The sequence below is a fragment of the Phaenicophaeus curvirostris genome, chromosome 7 (genome assembly GCF_032191515.1).
Source record: "Phaenicophaeus curvirostris isolate KB17595 chromosome 7, BPBGC_Pcur_1.0, whole genome shotgun sequence".
NCBI lineage: Eukaryota > Metazoa > Chordata > Aves > Cuculiformes > Cuculidae > Phaenicophaeus > Phaenicophaeus curvirostris.
Window position 1 is genome coordinate 41824547 of NC_091398.1, and position 20969 is coordinate 41845515.

The window sequence follows — 20969 nt, forward strand, 5'->3', positions numbered from 1 at the left end:
ACGTGAATGTCAAGCAGTTCAGTGGGATGTTGCCTGATGATGTAGCATTTTAGATTTGTAAGACTTACAACTTTGTAGGTGTATAAACACAAACTGCGCCTTCTCTGGAGCGAGTCCAGAGAAGAGCAACAAAGCTCGTGAAGGGGCTGGAGAACAGGCCTTATGAGGAGCAGCTGAGAGAGCTGGGGGTGTTTAGCCTGGAGAAGAGGAGGCTGAGGGGAGACCTCATTGCTCTCTCCAACTCCCTGAAAGGAGGTTGTGGAGAGGAGGGAGCTGGGCTCTTCTCCCAAGGGACAGGGGACAGGACGAGAGGGAATGGCCTCAAGCTCCACTAAGGGAGGTTTAGGCTGGACATTAGGAAAAAATTTTTCACAGAAAGGGTCATTGGTCCCTGGCAGAGGCTGCCCAGGGAGGTGGTTGAGTCACCTTCCCTGGAGGGGTTTAAGGCACTGGTGGACGAGGTGCTGAGGGGCATGGTTTAGTGTTTGATAGGAATTGTTGGACTCGATGATCCGGTGGGTCTCTTCCAACCTGGTTATTCTATGATTCTCAGGCTTAGGTGCACATCAGCGTTCCACCCAGTTCTTCCCAGAAGGCAGAGCTGGTGTTCAGTATCTAATAATTAATCTAGTCCATTATACTGGGAGTGGACCTGGTAATGTTGAATGACGTGGTGCTAATGCCTGCCGGGCTTTATTTCTATTCAGCCTTGTTTATCTCAAAGTGTGTATTGAGAGATGCAGTGGCCAGGCCTCTTGCCTGGCCAGCTTGAGATCAGTTCCTCATCTGGATGAAACAGTGCGGGGCTGTCAGACCTGCTGCAGTACAGGATTTGTGTGTAGGTTTGTACATGTGCTTCAAACAATGAAACTTCCACATGCAGATTGACTTGGATAAAGGACTTCAGCATTCCCCCAAGTAAGTTATCATTTACCATGACACAGCTACAGCTGCAAAGTTGTTCTCGCATGTTCTTTGTCTGGGTTGGTTAGAGCAGCTCTGGCCTTGACCAGCTCCGAACCAAGCAGATAGGATCTGAATCCCATTTCATCCTTGTGAACTTAAACCAAAATGTGAAGTCTTACCCCAAACCCAGCAGAGGGAGAGGCAGTGGCTTGAACTCATCGTTCTCAGATGCCAGTTTGTGCCTTTAAATATGGTGGCGCCAGAACGTGTGGTTCTAAAAACCCTGTGCATGTCCAGCTGGCATTGTCAGAGCGCTACAGGTGGATGCTAAATGCAGTCGTGGCTTTGATTATCAATAAGCTCAGCTACTATGTGAAGATACTTGTGTATCTTTTATTCAAGAGCCCTAATTGATACGGGCCTGCCACAGAAGGAAAGGAAGCAAATCACTTTGCTTTGACCTTAATGTTTTGCAGTTGCAGAGATGCCAGCAGGATATGAATCAGAACAATACTGACTGCAAACATGTCCCAGAGGAGCTTGCTGTTCTCTGCTGCTTTAACTGTGTGATTGAAGTAGTTTGACTTCCCTCGTGGTAGATATGGTTTTATTTGTGTAAATAAGAGAAAATAAATCAGACATACCAGTATGATCGGAATCCGCTCCAAGGGTCCTAACAGTGCAATTACAGCAGTGAAGAAAATATTACATGAGAATAGAATTATTGGTGCCTATATCCAGTGTATTTTTGAATTGAATTATTGCTGTTTTCAGTATTTTTTGGATAGAATTATTTGCGCTTATATTCAGGATATTTTTTTTTCACTTTTCCAAGATATTTGTTACACTGAGAAATGTCCTGATTTATATTTTCAGAGATCAATTTCTTTATGGTCGTTTAAGATCTATTTGGTCTTCTCTCAAATGTCTCCTTATCTTCATTTTTACCCCTAAGTATTCATAGGAAACAGCATCTCCTCAGTCTCTTTTTTTTGTAGGGTTTCTGCCTGTCAAAAAGGAGGGTTTGGTCCCTTTATCGTCATGACAGCATTTGAGTTCAGTCAGAACAGCTGCGGATGTGAGAAACAAGAGCTGTGCCAGGCCCTGGTTTAACTTGTATTTTGTGATAATAGAAGCAACACTTCAGAGTCTCTGCTGGAAGTGTATTTTTGACTGCCTCAATGGCATGTGCCATTTCTGTGGCCATCTTGCAGGATTCATTTGTGAGTCCATGTTCTTCTTGCTGGTCCCTTCTTTGGGAAGACCTTATTGTCTATTACAGGAACTTTCATCGGTCAGCGTTTGCAGCTTGAGTAAAGAACAGCGGCAAGATGAAGTCCTTAAGGCCTTCCATCACAACATGCCTGCTTAGCGCCTTAAGCCCTGCTTGCCTACCAAAGCCCCCACAGATCTGGAAGACGTGTGAAGGCCAGTTGTTTCGATAGTGTTAAATGTGATCAATCACAAGTGAGTTCCTAGTGGAGAAACGTCTTTCCAGGTGGAGCTTCTCATTAACACTGCTTTTTTTTTTGTCTTCCTTCATATAAACAGGCTGAATACATAATACTGATCATTTGGAAGCAGAGACTGCGTTTAGCTTATTCAGTCGGGTACCTGATAGGGTGTTACCTGACCGTGTTTTCCCTACAAAGGTGTTTGTTACTCTTGGAATTTCTGTTCTGCCTTAGCAAGTCTTGTTTGGCTCGATTGTCTATAACTTTCACATGACTCCATTATTATTTGACTTGGAAAATGACAGCCCTGAACATTCCAGGATGTGTAGATTTCTCCCCCTCCCCTTAGGGTGCTCTGCTTTTTCACCTCTATCTCTCTTACAGGCAGTCTGCTTCCCAGATAAATGATTCTTTGTTGGTTTTGATGTGCATTCCTGTGTGCCCTCCCGTTCTCTGCTTTGGAGAGATGTGGATTTGTTTGATAGCATTGGCATCAGGCAGCTCTGCTGAGCTCAGCTAGTTGATGTCACCACATTGTTTTCTGTTTCATGGATTTGTTCTTTCCAAATTGCCGATTTCAACTACAGGTCTGCCTGCCTCAATTATCTTGCCATTTAAAAGTTAAATCACTCCTTAACAATCTGGTCCGTGGCTATTTCAGCAACCTCTTCTTTCTGTTCTGTCTTTCAGGCTCAGGTTTGTTGAACAGGTAATCTTCTTTGTTGGTTTAATTGCCCTTTCCTCGTGATATCTAAAAAATGAATGTCTGTGCCCCACCACTGTGATGATTATTCATGTGTCAATGAATGTCTAGAAAAGCTCGGTCCTACAGGACCAAGTTTCCAGTGGGATTTTTTTTCTAATAGAGCTCCCTCCCAAAGTCTGAGTTGCCACTCCTAGCAGCCCTCTTCTCTGCTGTTGGAGTTTCACTAAGAAGCATTAATGTTAGTGCTGTAAACTGTTGTTTTTCACACAAAGGATCTCCAATTATGGAAATGAATGGTCTCCAAAGATGACTTCTCTCTGAAGCTGAAAGCTGGTAACATGGCTGTTCTTATCTTTTGGGTTGTGTTTTGTTCCATAGGTCTTGCAGCTCAGCAGTGGATTAAGTTTATAATGAATAAATTGGGACTATCACAAGACAGCCTGTTGTGGAGACACTGAATTGGTAGTTTATTGAGGAGGTCTTTTTTTCTGTTGAAAGCCTGTAGCTTTGAGCATGCTGTGGTTGGCACAAATACCAAGCCTCTTCATCTTTAGCAAATAGGTTATCGGCAAGGATGGATCATCACTGCTTCTGAATTCAGAGGGAAACCAGAAGTTCATGTTGCCATTCCAGTAAATGAAGTATTTTGCTTTCATGAAGACGTATATGGGGATAATGAGGTCTGGAGATGCGGCCCGCCCCTGTGAGGTGTTTTTTGGTGACAGGTTTGGAACAAGTGACCAATCGCATGCCAGAGCTTTGGCCTGTGCCAGATATACTGTATTTGCCTTCCTTTAAATGCCATACGTTTCTCATTCCTGATGAGGATTGAATAGTGAAGGTGCTGGCCTCCAGTTCCAGAGGATTTCAGACTGCCTTCCCTGAGCTGGGGGCTGGCTCCCTGGCATCGCTCTTGGCCATGGAGACAGTCCCGACCCTTGGAGCAGAGGCACACCTCACAGCTTGGTGCGGCGCTGTGCAGAGGTGGGTCTTCCTGCAGCAGCACTCTGGGGTGGGATGATCACCATAAGAGGAAGCCTAGGTTGTCCTGAGCCGCATTATCAGCAGTGTGTGGCTCTTAGATGTCTGCATTACACTCCAGCAGACACGTGTGTGTTGTTCAGTTGAACACCAGCATCAGTCAGATCCCTGCGTGCTGCTTCACTGTTCCCAGGATGGAAACTGTCCAGAGCACCGGGGGTTACTCTGTCAGTTCAATGAATGTTACCCTTTAAGGCGACTGTAGATGACAAGTTAAAGGTCTTGGGGCTTATTCCATGTATCTGGCAGAATCGTGGGGCATATCCTTCCTGTGGCTCAGCCAGAGGATGTTGACCAGCAGCAACAGCACTGTACTGGAACGGGATAAAATGGTACAAGGTGGCGTGTGTGTGTGTTTACCCTGCCGTATTTGGACATGTTGGTCTGGTGGCTGCATTAATAGCCTTGCTTGGAGGCTATTTTTAAATCATATAAAAACAGATCTTGAGGATGTTCAGTGGAAGGTTTGTTTGGAGTTACTTGGATTTAAACAGCAGTGTTAGAGAAACAAGTTACAAACTGTTTGCCATGGTAAGCGAGAAATGTCTTTAAAAATGTTGTTTGAAGGAACAATTCTATGCAGGTCATATAACGCAGGCATTTTTAATTCAGTTTTTATTGTGCTTAAGTTTGGCAAAAGCAGAGTATTACACACTCCCCTTAAGCAAGAGAGGTGCAAGGTGGGTTTTGGAGCGTGGTTTTGCCCCTCCTTTGCTGGAGACGTTAACATATGCTCTGGCATTGGCAGATTTACCTGGCCGGTCATATGGGAACAGAACTGATAGGGAATGCACTCTGTGAGCTTTAGAAGGAAAAGCAAAGAGGTTAATTCCCCTGCTGGACCTCTGCTGTACCCTTGCTGAAAAGTCCCAGTTTAAAATGTTTGGATTTGGAGTGATCTCTCAGAAACAGAAAGGCCAGTGATGCAGCTGGGGAGATCCATGTCCTGCCAATATCTGTACTTGTCCTGCTGTCCGGGTGCCAAGATGGTAACTGGTAATGATTTGCAGCACCTTGCTGGACTGATTCATTTTTCAATAGCACAGATCATGTGTAGCAAGTATTTTCTGTTCCCAGTGTGTTCTTGTGGGTTCCTCGCTTTCAAACCAGACTGGTTTCAGTACCTTACTCTGCTGAAGAGTTCAGGCTTTGGCTCGGGGCGCTCTCCTGCCTGCTGCGCACCCTCCTCTCCCTTCTTACCAGCGTTCGGGTGGTTCCGTTCAGCGTCGGCTGTCCACAACTGGATATATCTTCGTGAAGCTTGAGTAAGACATTCTAAAACTGGAAAGAGATGCCTGCAACTACAATTGCTGTGTAGTGTTGTATGAAATAGCAATCCTGCAGGTTCAGGGAGCACATTCTTTTCTGCTGTTGTCACCCGCGAGTGCATTTCCTGAGCGGCTGTATTGACGTTTCCCTGGATGTGCACAGTGCAAGCAGGAGCAGGCTCTCTCTGTCTGAAAGTGGAAATCCCCTACAACAGTCAGTAATTGTGGTGGGTTTGTAAGACTGAAAATTGTGCAATTTTTCAGCTGCTTGGGGAGGTCTTGCTTTCGATAGCTGTCTTTTGAAACCCTCTTTTTGAGCTTTATGTGGAAGCGCAGTGAAAATAAGTGATTAAGTTCATAACTTTTCTGGTGGTGGAGTTGCTTGTTTAAATATATCCATATTTTTAGGCAAATCTATGTCATAGATGTGAGCATTTAATTTTTCCTAATCTCTGTAGTTATGAAAAGGTCTAAAAGCCAAAGTTGTGTCAATTTCAGAGGTGGGGAGAGCACTCCAGTATCTCATTTAGAAGAGACCATGACTTAAAAAATTGATGTCATCGATATTGTCTGATACCTGGCAAGAAAAGAGCAGGGGTTTTAAAATCCTATCCTTGATTATTGCTTCCTTCCTTGCAGTGACTTCAGTATTTCAGCTGTTACCACCTTCCCCCCAAGTCTGTTTTGTATCCAAACACGGACATTTTCTACAGCAAATATACATAGCGTTGGTTGCTCTCTTCTGACTTTTCAGTTGATCTGAGTTGGAATTGGGGGACACAAAACTGGATCTGCTTCTTCAGCTGGGGAACCTGGGAAAATTGTGCATTTTAGGGCAGTGAAGAATGGGAAATAATGAGGAGCGATAAATGAGGTATCTGGTTTTTTTCCTCTTCTCTCTCTTTGTCACGGGCCGTGTGCTTTGATTGCAGGCATCCCAGCTCCGTGTTGTCCGCCAGAGAGCTGCTGTCGTGCTGGTTGCCTCCTGTACTGTGTGTGTTCCTGCCTCTGTGCAGGCCGTTCATCAGCCCCAGGGAAGGGGAGTAGCAGCCACGCAGGTTAATGCGTGTGGAGGCAGTTGAAGTCAGTGGGTGTCGGTGGGGTGGATGGACGGACAAGCTCAGTGTCCAGTTTGAGGTGAGAGCAGCTGCTTTGGAGCTTGGTGCTTGGTTTTTGATTGACTCTCCCATAGTTCCAGACGCCTGACTGCTGGCCCTATCACTCAACGATTCATGTGTTGCCTGTCTCTCCCCGCAGCAGTGCTGGCTTCCCCTGGTTATCTGAGGTAACTGTGTCTGGGCAGTTCCTGCGGCACAATGCCATCTCAGGCCTTATTTCCATGCAAGTGACCTATTAACCGCTGCTTTGATCATAACTGGCTAACGAGTTCCACTGGTTACATCTTTCCCCACTATGTTTTCCCCCGTGCTGCCTCAGTGTGTGGGAGCGTCAGATGCTCTGCATTTGAGATGTGTTTCTTCCAGTGCTCTCGTCATAGAGCAAAGTGAGATAGATTTGATTTACTCTGATTCTGACAAAACCACGCTGTTCCTCAGCGCTTCGAGTTCTAGTGCCTACAAGTGTGCTTATTACTGCTTTCAGAGTGCTTGGTTTTCCCAGCTTAGGACTGGACTGGAATGTAGGACAGGGAATTAAAAGGTAGAAATAAGAATGATGATGTTGTGGCCAGGATTTGCGCTTCCTTTGAAACTATGGGTTTGAGCTTTTCCTGTACATTTGAGTCAGATTTTCAATTGTTCAGGAAGGGAGTCAGGGAAGCTACCTAGACTGCATCTCCAACTGGCAAACACCGATGCCATCTCGTGATGAAACTGTGTGCCTGTAGGAGGTTTTACAGGAAGAAATGGTTTTAGGTGAGAGAGCTCCATTTGCTTGAATAGAGAAGCTTGCACATAGAGCATTCTTAGCAGCAAACTGGGGTTTTTGCAGTTCTGGTTCAGAGCAAAATGAAGAGTGAACTGCAGTTTTGCAATTGATAGAACCTGGTTTCAGTAGAACCTTTTGCTGTCTGTAGCCATGGTTATTGGAGAACAGTGGTGTTCCCCTGTCTGGTTTTACGGTGCACAAGAGTTTCATACTTCTGTAGCGGTCATTTTGGCAGGAGCAGCCATAGGTTGCATTAAAGAACTTTTAAATGTATCCCAAGTGAAAGCAGAAGCTTTAGCATCAGCAGTTTCTAAATTTTGCGAGAGTACAGTTGGATTTTTGTCCCTGCTAAAGTGGATTTAAGCTGCTGCTCACTAGTCACTTATTCCTGAGCGACAGCTGTCAGAGCAGGGATGGGGACTGCATTGTCAGAACACATACATGGGTCTGTTCCAAGGGAAGTCACAGCACTGTTTGAGTCTGGTTGGTTTAAAGGTTGGTTGCCACCGGGTTTCGGTAGTGCCGTGTTCCAGACCATCCCGGTGATCCTCCTTACACCACATCACTCCAACCCTTGCCCTAGCAGAATGGGGAGCTGGGGAAGTCTGTACCTCGTCAGCGGTCTTTTCACATTGTGATTGTAGCCATAGATTTTTATCATTGGGAAAAGTGTTTCCAATATATTGTGTGACAAAATTGAGAAACATACTTTTATAAATGCATATAAAATAAATTTGGAGTTATAATGCTTCTAGTTGAGATGTATCTGCCTACAGTTAGTGTGCGTTATGTCTAGCAATGATGTGTCAGGTAGTACCTCAGTAATGATTTCACAGGGCTAGAAGGAAACCTAAGTGGAAGTTGAATACTACCTGCAGCTACTCTTTGTCTCCAGTTGCCCCTATTCTCGGTTTAACCCCTGTTTGATGTTTATAGGAGTTTTCTGGGGAGAGACTGGAAAGCCCCCAGCTGGAGCTGCTGCGCGTGTTGAGCACTGGGCCGCTGTCCTGCATCGCGGGCATTGACTGTGGTTACCCAGCCGTGCAGGGTTTGTCATGTTGCGCTGTAACATTCACTCTGAATGACTTCATACCCTCAATTAATTGAGACTATTCCAACACCAAACTCAGAATTTATCCTTCTGTGAGTGGCTGAATGAGTAAGTGATTATTGTCTTTGTCACCCAGCAGCCAGTGTGGAAAATCTGAAACCCTCCTGTGACGCTGCAGATCCCTCCACCCTCTCCGTCTGCCCGAGCGCGAGACTGGACTTCATCCCTGAGATAAATCTGCTGTTTGTTTGCTCGTCGGCAGAGCTCGGTTTGCACGCTGTGTGCTGCTGAGGTTGCTGTGCATGGCAGTGGATTGGGATATGCAGGCAGAACAGAGCAGCACAGGCTCAGGAGGGTACAAAGGGGAAGTTTGGCTCTGGGGAGCGTCGTTGGCATTTCCTTTGAGGCACAGAGCCTTGTTGACTGAAACGACTGCAAACTCTATTGCCAGTTAGCTTGTGGTACTCCGTATACGTGTGGGGTGTGATCAGTCTCCAGACATCATCTTTCTTTAAGGTGAGCTACAAGAGGTGCCTCAGGCCTTGAAGGAGAAGATTGTAAATATGCCTTTATTCAAACCGGTCATCGTCTATACCTGTCTCGTCTTCTCTGTTGAATGGTTACTTGGAAAGCTATGAGAATAGTAATCTTGTGAGCATGTTACGACTGGATATTTGCCGATGTAGAATCTTGCCTGCTCACCAGAGTGGAGTTAAAATATGCAGCCATTGGCCAAGAAATAAATGCACTATTTTTTACTAGGAGCCATAACAAAAATGATTTTTAATATTTTACAAAGGACATAGGACCAGGTGCCTATGGAGCCTGCCTGTGTTAGAGGAGGAAAAAGAGAGAGGAAAAAATGCATCCTGAAAAGAAGAGATGGGCAAATTTAGGAGTAGGGTAGTTGCCCAAATCTCCTGCGTTCCTCGGGCAGCGTATCAGTTGTTCATAGGTTTGTTTTGTTACTGAGGGATACACTCCACAGTATTATGTGGTTGTATTTTCTGTACTGTCATTACGGGAGCCCATTTCTTCCATTATTTCATCTGATAGTATACTTACTTCCCTGGTTTCACCCTTAAGTCCATATGAACAGAGCTCCTGTGCATCTGTGTCTGTAAAGAGGAGTGATATCTGAGCAGAATGTTTAGCCTGCAGTGTGTTATTTGCAGTGTCTCAGCTTACTGCATCCAGGAATTTTCAAACCTATTTTTCGTGTAAACGTTTGAGCCCCTTTCACAGAATCCGTCTGTAATTGATTGCATCGTCTTTGCAAGGGAGAGAAGTTGTCATCTGCTATCTTTTCATCCAAACACACAGCCACAGGCTGGTAGAGACACTACAGAGTTTTTCTTGGCTCAGTACTTTGGTGGCACCAAGCCTGAGGATGGATGTCACTGCTGAGTTTGGAGGTGAGCAGTGCTCCAGCCTTGCAGCAGGATGGAGGGAGCTGCTCATTCCTGGGAGTGTACCAGTGGAGCAGTGGGAGTACCCAAGAGCAATGCAAAAATCAGATACGTTTTAATCACATTTTCATCTCAAAACTGCAGGAATGTGAAGTCCTTCATGTGTACTGTAAAGGATGAAATAATAAGAATCTTTGACTGAGAGCAGAAGTGCCTTGTTGCTAAAATGTAGGTTTATTTGAATAACCTTATGTGTAATAAATAACTATAGTGTCCTCGCAAGTTGGTAGGAGCTTATTGGAGCTCTGTCCTCATGAATACCACTCTGGTGTCCCTGGTGGTTCATTGCTGTTGCTTGAGTTCATCTGGTAGCTAGAGGAATAGAAGAATTTTTAGTGATGAGATGTTTCTCACTGTTTTCCTCATGTTTCCCTTGTGAAATAGATCCAGTCTATCCTACCCCAGCTGATGCTGTTCATAAGAATTGTGTTACCTCTTCAGCGTGAGTTACTCTGACTTCAGTTACGAGCATCAGGTCAGCAGTAGGAGGCTCAGACACAGGGAACGCAGGGAAGGAGAAAACCTGGTTGAGGTTGCTTTTTTCTAATAGGCAACTAGTTATCTGTACTCAAAGAAGGGAGTAATACAACTCCAGAAGTATCTTCAGCCAGTAAATCCCAGTCACACATGAGGAAGAAAGAGGTTTTCTTATTAACTCCTGAATTTTGCTCGTCCCTGCTTTATGGCTGTCACGAATCCTACATTTGGTATTTCCTGTTCCCACAAGGTGAAAATGACAATCTGCACTGTCTGTGTCAGCGTGCCCAGCCCAAGGTGTGGTGGTGGGGACGGGGCCCTCGGTGGGGCTGGGCCGTGCAGAGCATCTCCCCGTCCCTTCCTCTCCCGCACCAGGCAGCTGCCCGGCTGCGCAGAGCTTGGAGGGAATGAGCACGCTTGTTAGTGATAGCGTAAGTGTGTACGTAAGCATTTGTAGGATCAAAGCTGGCAGTTGTCTGATCTTGAAATAGAGATTAACAAATCAGTAACTTTGCCAAGAAACGTGTTAACTGGAAGAACAACGGTGAAAACAACTGCCTGTGTGGAAGGGCAGAGCGCTCTAATTACAGCTCTTAACTCTGAGACAGGTGAACATTTAACACAGACATCTTCGTTAATCATTAATTTGATTGGTTCTCATCTGAGTGTTCTTGTTGGAGATTCAGAGTGGCCGTAAGCCTGAACAGCAGCTATCCCTCTCATGGTGCCTGCGCTGCTCTGCAGAAAGCACAACATCCCCTCTCTTCTGCTGTGCACTCGCCTTCCCTGCTCAGAGCAGCAGCAGCGCAGGAGCCTCCTGACAGCAGAGCGCTGTGCCTGCACTCGGCCTCTGCGTGCGGGCACCGACACCAAGTCCCGAGAGGGCGAGCGTTCCTGTGGGGCTATTCCAGAAGAGATCCCGGGCGGTCAGCTCAACTGCTCTGCCAGCCAAATGGGGAATGTGCAGCTTTGCAGCACAGCCCCTGATCCCACAGGCTGCCCTGTGTGTGTTGAGGGTGTGTGCCCAGCCTGATCCCAACTCTGCATTTCGAAGGCAGGGGTGGAGAAGGGATAGTCCTGTTTAAACCAGGTCAGGAATAAAAAGTTTTGCGGGTCCGTTGCTGGCCTTCCAGTCTGTTGGCAGTGTAAGATGCTGCTTGCAGAGTGAAGAGAAAGAAGCTGCTCTTTGTATTTGTCTCCTTTAGGAATATCGAGTGAGTTTGTTCTGGAAATCTAAAATGAAATATCGACTGCTTCTAACCCTAGAGCTCAAGAGCTCTGTTTGCTTTTATCTGAAGGAAATGAAAGTATGGTATGTGTGCAGAAACTACACCCATACCACCTGCTTGCTGTTTTCAGAGTGTTAAACACACTTCATAACTTCTGTAATATTAGTTAACAGTGACTCCTCTAGTGAGACAAATGAATGCCGTTTTCACACGTACTGGAATTGTCAGTATGCTGCTTCTGCAATGATGAGGCTTGGGATTCTCCACTGCTAATCCTGGCTATCCTTCCACACCACCCATAGCCCAGAGCAGTTGATTTAACTGTAGAGATTTAATTTCCTCTTGTGTAAAACGAACACTAAAAGCATTATTCCCATTAACTTTTTATTACCGTAATTAGTATCTTCCATGGATAGAACGCTCTGCTGCTACTTGTCATTCTTCTGTGCTAAAACCATGCGTGTAAACTTCTGCTAATCCTGGGTGATCTTGGTGTTTAACACTGCTTTTCACACTTGGATTTTGCCACTTTAGGTAACTACCGCAAAACCATATTTTAAACAATCTTTAAACATTGTGCCACCTGGGTGCTTGTGCCCAGCCCTCGTGTTCTGTATGCAATTCTGATTCCAGTTGGTGAAGGTGCAGCAGCATAGGTTGATGTTTGTAATACAGATTTTTCCACTAATTTGGTTGGGTTTGGAGAGGGAAAGCACGTGAGAATAATCCTGAAAACATGAATATTCTTAAATGCACCTGGCTCAAAATGTTAACTCTTCTAAAATGCTGTTCTTGCAGGCAAAATGCCAGCCCCTGAGCAGCCCCCGATGGTGGAGGAGGGGCTGCCGCGGACCACGCAGGAGGCTTCTACGGGCCCAGGCATGGAACCAGAGACGACTGCCACCACCATTTTAGCTTCTGTAAAGGAACAGGTATGTGCCGCCTTCTCAGCAATGCAGTACGCGCCGTTGAGTCAACCCTTGTCTGTTACTGCATTGCCAGAGAAACCCATCCTTGTTTCTGCTGTGTTGCCTAGTGTTGGTACAGTGTAGTTTGTGGGCCAGAACGTTAGAGTCTGAGTGTAAAGGATTCATTTAATTGTGCTGAACAGAAGCATCATCGTGGTGTTCTGTATCCCTTGGAATGTATGCACTGTTGTCAATCTGACTTGAAATGCAGGTTTGTTGTTTAAAAAAGGGAAAAGAAAAGCTAGCATAGATTTGATGCAACATCGAGGACCAGTCTTTGTACCTTCTGCAAAGCTGTGAGCAGCGCTACAGAAATCTGCACAGGAAGGTTTTGGTACGATTAATCATATCTTGTTAAATAACAGGTGTTAAACTTAGAGTGTGGTTTCAGTTGTGAGCACCAAGGTAGTAATACATTTTAAGTCACATGGACATGTGCCTTGGTGACAGTCTCTGTAGGGAAAATAAAATGGTGTCTCAAATGAAGTTTACCCTTAATTTGTGAAGATCATTCAAGGGGGAAGAAATTGCAGTTTTACAAAGGAACATTCAAACTGAAGTCTTGGGTTTGGTTTGTTGTTAAATAACACCGAGAGGTTATAGTTTGGCTTTAATCTTCAGAACTAGAAATAATAATAATTGGCTTAATGCCTAAGTTGTAACATCTGAATTTCAGAATAAATCTGCTTTGCTGTCTCTTTCAGGACTTTTTACATTAAATCAGTATTTGATTCAAGATTCTAACTCGGAATGCAAACACGATGTGTTAGTTCTCATACGTTGTCCCATGTTAGTATTAAAAAGGTGAGAATTGGATTATAGGGTATTGATACTACTAGATTTAATACCCACAGAGCCTTCAGTCTTAAATGAAAATTTTCTGCAGGATAATGAAATTTGGACCCTTGTTTTCATGCCTAAATTAATGGTTTCAAAGATATCTTAAGAATACAGTAGAAACTAATAACTTCTTAGTGATATTAAAGCTAATACTAAATCTTCTGATGTGGAGGATATTAATGCTGGAGGCTACTAAGATGTAAGTAATTGTAGTCGTTTGAGTTACAGTGATCTTGAGTCACCTCTTGTCACCTGAGTGAGTAGTTTGCTGTGCTGTCTTAGCTGATCACAAGAGCCCATTGGAACTCGTTTCCTTGAAGCGCACACTGGTGATCTTGGGTTGGTCCATTTTACTCACAGTTGACAAAGAACTCGCTCTTAATGGCAGCGTAACCAACGAGCAGTGCTGCAGTGAACGCCAGCGCTGTAGCTGCTACTGACACAGCCGATAATCCACTGCAGGGATTACTGTCCCGAGTGGCTTTTGTGCAGTTCTGCTCCAACAGGGATCGCTTCAGCTGAGCACGCAGCTCTGCCTGCAGTGTTTGTATCGGGCCGATGTGTGGTGTGTGTATGGTAAAAGGCTTTTGTTAGCGTCCGCTTTCCTACCCAAGGGGTGTTTTGATCTTGAACTTGGAGGAAAAAAAAGATAATGGAATATTTCTTCATTTTAAAAGGATATTGAACCCTCTTCTTTACTGCTAAATACGTAGGCTCTTAAGTAACTTGAGTCTGTTGAGGGGGGAAAAATAAAACCAAGTTTGTGATTAATAGTCGTTGAAACAGTCTTCAGAGTTGTAGGCTGACTTTGGAAGGCATAGACACGTTGGGAAGGACACAAGGGAGGGAGGTGTGTGAAAGAATGAAGAGCTGAAGTGTTGCTTTCTGGTGTTTCTTCTGTTAATAATGATTATGGACACTGACATGTTCAACACCCTTCCTGTATGGCAGAAAGCCCAGGACAGAGTATTTTCCAGTGCAGTTATTTACTTTATTAAACTCAAACAGAAACTACTCCGCTATTGCTACGACCTGGCTTTGTTTGCTACGGGAATCTGTTTGTGGTAGGTCTGTGTTTGTGAACTAGGCCTGCCACACCTTAGTTTGATGTCTCAGAAACACTTGCTGCAGTGGAAACACTGTTCAGGGAGGCCTTCATTATTACTTGTCAAATTATGCAAGACTTTAACTTAACAAAAACTTTTAAGGTTACTACAGTGGGTTTGAGATTTATTGAGTATTTATTGAGTGACTTTAAGCTTTCTACCCTAGTGGCCTAGATATGGTTGTATATGGAGTTACTCTAATTAATTTAGGACTCCTACCAGCCACTTTAAATAACCTCTTCATTTGTTTCTTTTCCCTGTGACCCCAAATTAGTTGAAAGCCACGTTTTTACTAAACTGGATTATATCTCCTTGAGGCAAAGTGGTCAGACAGCTGGATAAATCTCCCTCAGTTATAGTTTAGGATAAAGAAACATTTCAATTCACTGCTAGTGTTCTAAAAGAAGATCTGCAGAACCGGTGCAGTCTGTGAGGAATTAAGATTACAGCAGCTTTGTAGTGCTGCCTGCTTTGTTTTAATGTGAGAGCATATCCCTGGCACCCCAGCCACTGTTGGGACAGGGAGGGCAGTTCTGTTAATGGGCTGAGTGGTTCTTTCTGCGGAACCACCAGCGGATGCACTTCTGGATGACAGAAGGAAAGGACAAACTCTCACTGGCGTGAGCTACATCTCCACGGGAGGAGTCCCTTTGGAATGCAGGGAAATCCTAAAGCCAACTGCCTTGGAGCTGAAACATCTTTTGGCCTGTTTTTCATCTTAGTGGACTTGAGGATGGCTCGTGGGATATTGGGTTTGATTTGGGGAGGAGGATGTTCCCTGTGGGTTGGTTTGGTTTTTTTCAAAACATTTATTTCACTTTATAGTGTTAAAGTTTCCTTGCTATGATGGACAGGAATATCTTAGGAAATGCTGAAACAAGTTTTAAGTTAAACTAAAGACTTCAGGTATGCATCTGTATTTGAGTGCTAGGGAGCCTTTGGATAGAAGCTTAGTTATCTCTATGAAAAGCAAATAGAGTATTTTCATACTGAAATCAAAAGTTGTTAAAAATTGCAGGACCACACTGTAGGAGTAACTTTTCTGGGGGGAAACAGCTAGTTGGTAGCTACTCCAGACAGGTTTGTGGAACCACTGCTACCTTATGCGTGCCAGCCCTGCACTGCTGGACTTGGAATGGATTGCTGCTGAACTGGCAAGGTTTAACGGGATCATTTGGAATTGTGGGTTTCCTGCTTAGCATGTCAGTTTTCCTTCTCATTGATTAGGCTGAGAGAAGAGGTCTTGCAGGAAGAACCAAGAACCACCCATCGATCCAGCTTTCAAACATAACAGGAAAATGCTGGGTTTAATCTCTGTGCTGAGAGAGGAGCACTTGCAGCAGTGGCAGGCTTTTTTAGTGTCTTTGTTCTCCTGTCTATGGTTTGGGCACCCAAAGGCAGACAGTTTTTCCCCTGCTCTATGGCAAACAGGTGACAGCAGAGTAAGAAGGGCTGTTGTGCATGTACCCAGCGATCAGTTAGGTGGATGAAGGTGTATTAGTTCTGAACTGAAGATGGTCCTTTTTAGTACATGGACTCAAGCTGTGTGTGAGTGAAACATAAATCTTTGTCAGCATTTTCTGAGTGACTGAAGAACTGGTTTCTTTCTGACTCTCAGTACTGTGTCCAGTTGCAGAGGTCATTCTTCCATATTAAATCCCAGAACTTTGAAGTGTACTGTTTCTGCTCTTCACAAGCATTTTCAGCTTTGGAGAATCAAGTCTGCCAAGTCCGCTTCCCAAGGCTTTTATTCCAGGACAAAATATCTACCACTCCTGCAGGTGAAATGGCTGAGTCATTTTCTTCACCAAGTCTCTTGGCTTCTCCTTTATACATGTGAAGGTCTAGAAATCCATTTTTCTTTCTAGCACATAATGTTTTAGACTTCTCAGGAGAAACTCCTCTTGAAAAAGGGCCTGCCTAAAACTGCAGGTGCCCCTGAAATATCCTGGAGTGTTTTACCTTTTGTAATCCCTTTTTATTTATTCACCAATGCCTGAACTCTGATCACCAGCAGGTAACAACCGAGCCGTGTGACGGTTCCCAAAGGAGGCACTGCTCCAATGTAGTCAGCGAGTACCTCAGCTGCCTTTCCTCCTTCCTAGCATTGACTAAGAGCAAGCTTTCTATGAATTGCTTGAATTTTGATCCCTCACCAGCTAGAGCAGCACTAAACTGTTCCACCAGACTGGTGAGCAATGCAGGCATGAAAGTATTAAGGGCTTTACTGGTCTGCTGCTGTTGAATGCAGAGCGAGCGTGGTCAGCTAATAACTGTAGCTGGGCCATTTCGCACCACATAATCTGTGATTCTCCTTACCCTGTACAATTTTTAATTTTTGTCTTCTCTTTTGGAAGATACTGAGATGCTGAAAGCATGCAAAGGCACCTGTGTGCATAAGTAAACTGTAGTTTTACAGAAAATTGTAAGTTTGATCTAACGCGGTTGGTTAAAAGAGCAGTGGAATTTAGGCTATGAATACAAACCCTGTAGTTTTATATGGTGATTAAGGAGTCGCTGCTGAACAGGTAAATAGCAGTATAGGGCTTTTTTCCCCTTGATGTATATTGGATAGTCTTGAAAAGAAAACGCCAGCTGTGGCCGAGCATTGTTAGTGTTTCAGGAGAGCTGACTGGTCCTTTCGATGAAGTATGGCAGCACGTTCTGTTATTATAATTTTGGTGTGTTCTTGCCATGTCGGTGTTCTTCTGGAAATGGAAAGGGGCTTATTAATTGTTTTGTTTGACTCTTTTAGTGTCATTTTGTCACAAGGCAGTACTATAAAAATCTTGTGATTTTTGCCAAGAGCAGCAGCTTCTCTATATTGCTGGTAGCCAGCGTTGTGTGGGAGCATCCTGTTGAAGGAGCGTGCTCTCCTCTGCTTCCAGAGAGTCTGGCTGGAGACACAAATTCCAATAGAATCCTGCAGTGAGTAGTGTACTGTCTAGCAGATGAACGTGGTGTTGGTGGGTACATGCTCAAAGTGATATAGAATGTCGTTCCAAGGAGGCATAAACCATGGAGGTTATCAATGCTCTTATTCGGAATTGATTAGAACTTAGCTTTCTACAATAACATGATTATCTAAGCCAAAAGAAAAAAAAGGCTTAAAACACGAGATATTCCAGCTATAAAGAGGATGATACCTCTAAAATTATCCGTCTCGTGTATTTGTGCAGATACCCAGTTTAAGAAGAGCCGTACAAAAGTCAGCACTTGCTGTTCCAAGGAGTGCGCACTTTGGTGCTTCACTGGAGCCACAGCCTGCACGCGTGAGAACATTGCTCACACTGAGAAACAGAGCTGGGCTGTTGCTGCTTTCCTTGCACTTGCAGAAATACACTAGATCTTCCCAAGTCAAGCATGACTGGATGCTTTTCTTTTATTTCCACTTAGCACAGTTTTTCTGACTCAGTGCTAGCAAGTTTTGCTTTTTAAACGCAGCATAAATAAATGAAGTAAAATCTATTGCTGTGTTGTCCATTCGTCATGTTCACCTCTTCCACCCCAAGAGAAACAGAAGTGCAATTCTTTTGTTTTGACTGGCTTTGGATTTTTGCAGTGTGGGGAAGAAATAGGGGGGTTTGCTAAATGGGCAATTTGTTACTTCAGATGCTGTGCGACTGCCTGTGCCAATTTTATATCACAGTGTTGGTTTATTTAAGAGGAAAATTGTCTGTATTAAGAACTCCGTTGAGCAGCCCACACAGCAGGCTGATACTCTTCTCTGTTCTGCCAGTCAAACCCAAATTACATGATTTTCTAGATCAGGCTGACACTCTCACTGTGCAGACCAGACCGCATATGGTTAAGTACCTCAAGTCAGAAAGTGAATTATCAGTACAAAAAGAGGAGTTCTTCCCTTTTCCTACCCTGTTGCTTTCAGTTTAAGTAACTGAAATTAATATAGGTTTAAGAAGTTGAAGTTTTGTGCCTGGATTTTCAATGGCAGTCTCTTCCTGCCCCTCTCAAATCCCTGACCTTCAAGGCAGGTTTGATACCCCTCTTGCCATGAGTGAAGATGGGATCTGAGACCACCGAGGAACCTGCACACGCATAAGCCTATGGGACACACTGAGACACGTCCTGAGGGAGTCTGTTGCCCAGCCACTGTGTCTTGTTTCTGCAGGATTTAGTGATTTGCTGTAAATTTTCCCTCTGGAATGTGAAATAGCAAAGTTGCCTAGCGATGCCCTTTGCCTTAGGAACACCTTCCTGCAGGACCACACGTGAGCTGTGATAGAGCGCAGGGAGGAGAGCGACGAGCGCTCAGGTGAATGTGTATCCATTGCATGCATTCAGAGATTTTCTATAATAGTGCTATTTTCATTAGTGCCTCTGCCTGTAGTGAAAAGGCAAATTAATAGGCACTGGCTGAATGGAAGCAAATAATGGCCAGCGTATGTTTTGTTTTATTCATCTAATTAAAAGATTGGTAAATAACAGTAGCTACTCGACTCCTGTGTTCACAACTGTGGTTTGTACCAGTGACATAGCTATTTAAATATTAGTTTAAAAGTAAGGAATGGGAAGCAGCTTTAAATAGAGGGTAAATGTTTTTTATTGTTTCTGCAAACAAGCAGTGCAATGCTGTTTATTTTAAAGGTTAATGTTTGTTATTTTAAAGGTTTATGTTTGTTATATGCTGTGTAATGCATCATGGTTTGATTGGGGAAAAAGCTTGTCTTGCTGACATTTGCTTCAAAGCTTACGAAGCTTCAGCATCTGCGTTTTTTTGACAGTCATGGCATTCTCCACTAGTGTGTCATGACTGGTGGTGAATCAGCTTTTACATGGATGGATTATCTGTATTCAGACTTGGAATGGGAAAATAAGTTCTCATGTATAAGTTTTTGACTTGTGTACCACCCATTTTAGTGTTTTCTCTCCCAAACACAGACAAACTGACAGGGTGCATGTGTTCCTCTTGGGTGTGACACGAAGGTGACTCGCACCGAGACCTGATGCCAGGCTGCAGTGACTGGTTCACTGCTGCTGGATGCAGTGCGTGTCGTACAAACCCTCTGGTATTGTCCGTACTTGCTGGTCCATACATAGGACTGTAAGATTTGCTGTGCTCCACAGGTCTTCACATTCACGAGGCTTTTCATATCAGGTCTGAGGATTAGAAGGATTTAGCTTTCAAATTCTGTCTGGAAGCACGTTTTAATGAAATCTAGGTTTGGGACATCTGGCCCCAAATGCTTGTTGATGTCTGAGTTTGATGTTTGATGACTGCTGAGTTTGATGTTGAAGCTTGGCAGTAAATGCCGGCCTAATGGAAGGGTGGCCGGGAGGAAGCAGAGGACCACGTCTCCCTCCCACTGCTCCCACCGTTTGCACGACCATTTGAAACAGAATGACAGAGCATTCTGTTCTGTTGCGCTGCTTTTAGAGCAGCAGTAGGAGAATGCAGTGTTGTTCTAGGGGCGCTTGTGTCCCGTGGCAGTAGCGGGGAGGGGGAGTTCCATGGCCGGGAGGCAAACAGTTTTGCTGGCCAGTATTTGGAATATTGGAGTGTGTTTATTCAGCTTGGTAAGTGAGCTGAGACATGTTTGAATGTTTCTAACTCCTTCTGTCAGCTGGGAGGGGCCATGGCATGTATCCTTAACGCACCAGTTTGATGTATGAAGCTCCAGTCAGGCTTTTAGAAGGAGCTTTGTCATCTAATATGCGATGTCTGACAAAAAAAACTGAGATGGACCCTACAGCTTGGGAACCAAGAGTGTGAGGGGAGAGACAGAGAGGTGGGTGCAGAACGTGTTCTGACCTGTACAGCAAGACAAGGTTCAGCTCGATCACTTCACTCGGTGTGAGTGGATGCGGATTCAAGTAGAGACATTTCCTTACCCCCAGTGGGAAATGTCGGTGTGTGAGAGTGGACAGCAGGTGAACTTCAAGACACCTCTCCAGGCCACAGTGCTTTGCCTATGAAGCAATTTTTTGCTCATGATAGCATCTCTGTGCCTGAGCACCCACCCTGTTCACCAGACCTGGCTCCCTCTCCCCAAAGATCCCATCAGTGCTCAAAGGAACCCATTCTTTGTTGGTAGATGATGTGAATGCAAAACTGACTCAACAACCCTTCAGAAACAGGGCAGAATCGTGTACAGCTGCGGATCAGCTCAGATAGAAATTGATATGAAGGCGATCATAGTTGATTTTCTTAATTTGTTAAATATAGTGAGTTGACAGCACAGTCCCATTTTTCTGTGATGCACCTCGTATAGAATCCTTTCCATAGTACAGCACTGGCCATTTGACTTAGCCCTCAGCTGGATTCCAGATGAAATAAGTGCTAATTATTCTTCTGTTTGGGGGTTCTGGGAGGCAATTTCATTGTGTCATCAGTAGAAAACCTTTCTTCTATCTCTGCAAGGTAGATCTTGGGTTTAGAGTAGCTTTTGTTTCCCTGTTTCTCCAGCCTCTTTCTTGCACCATCGTGTGCAGCACTCCAGGGCCAGAGCTGTATGGGACAGAGGTGCTTCTAGACCACTGAGAGCTTAACTACGCTTCCCCTCGCTGAGATGGACAGACTGCAAGGAGCAGAGAGTGTGCTTGGGGACC

The 20969-nt window shown here is 44.5% G+C and overlaps 1 protein-coding gene across 4 annotated transcripts in view; it reads left to right on the top strand.

Annotated features, from left to right (window-relative positions):
- The window catches only part of PKP4 (plakophilin 4), a 71243-nt gene that overhangs the window by 9731 nt on the left and 40543 nt on the right, over positions 1-20969 (top strand). For 3 of the 4 annotated variants that reach the window (XM_069861713.1, XM_069861714.1, XM_069861712.1), the window contains one exon: positions 12287-12420. In XM_069861713.1, the coding sequence (XP_069717814.1) occupies positions 12292-12420 (129 nt within the window). In that variant the 5' untranslated portion in view covers positions 12287-12291. Of the gene's footprint in view, positions 1-12285; positions 12421-20969 lie in introns of those variants that run through there. The other variant, XM_069861717.1, reaches the window with a different exon arrangement.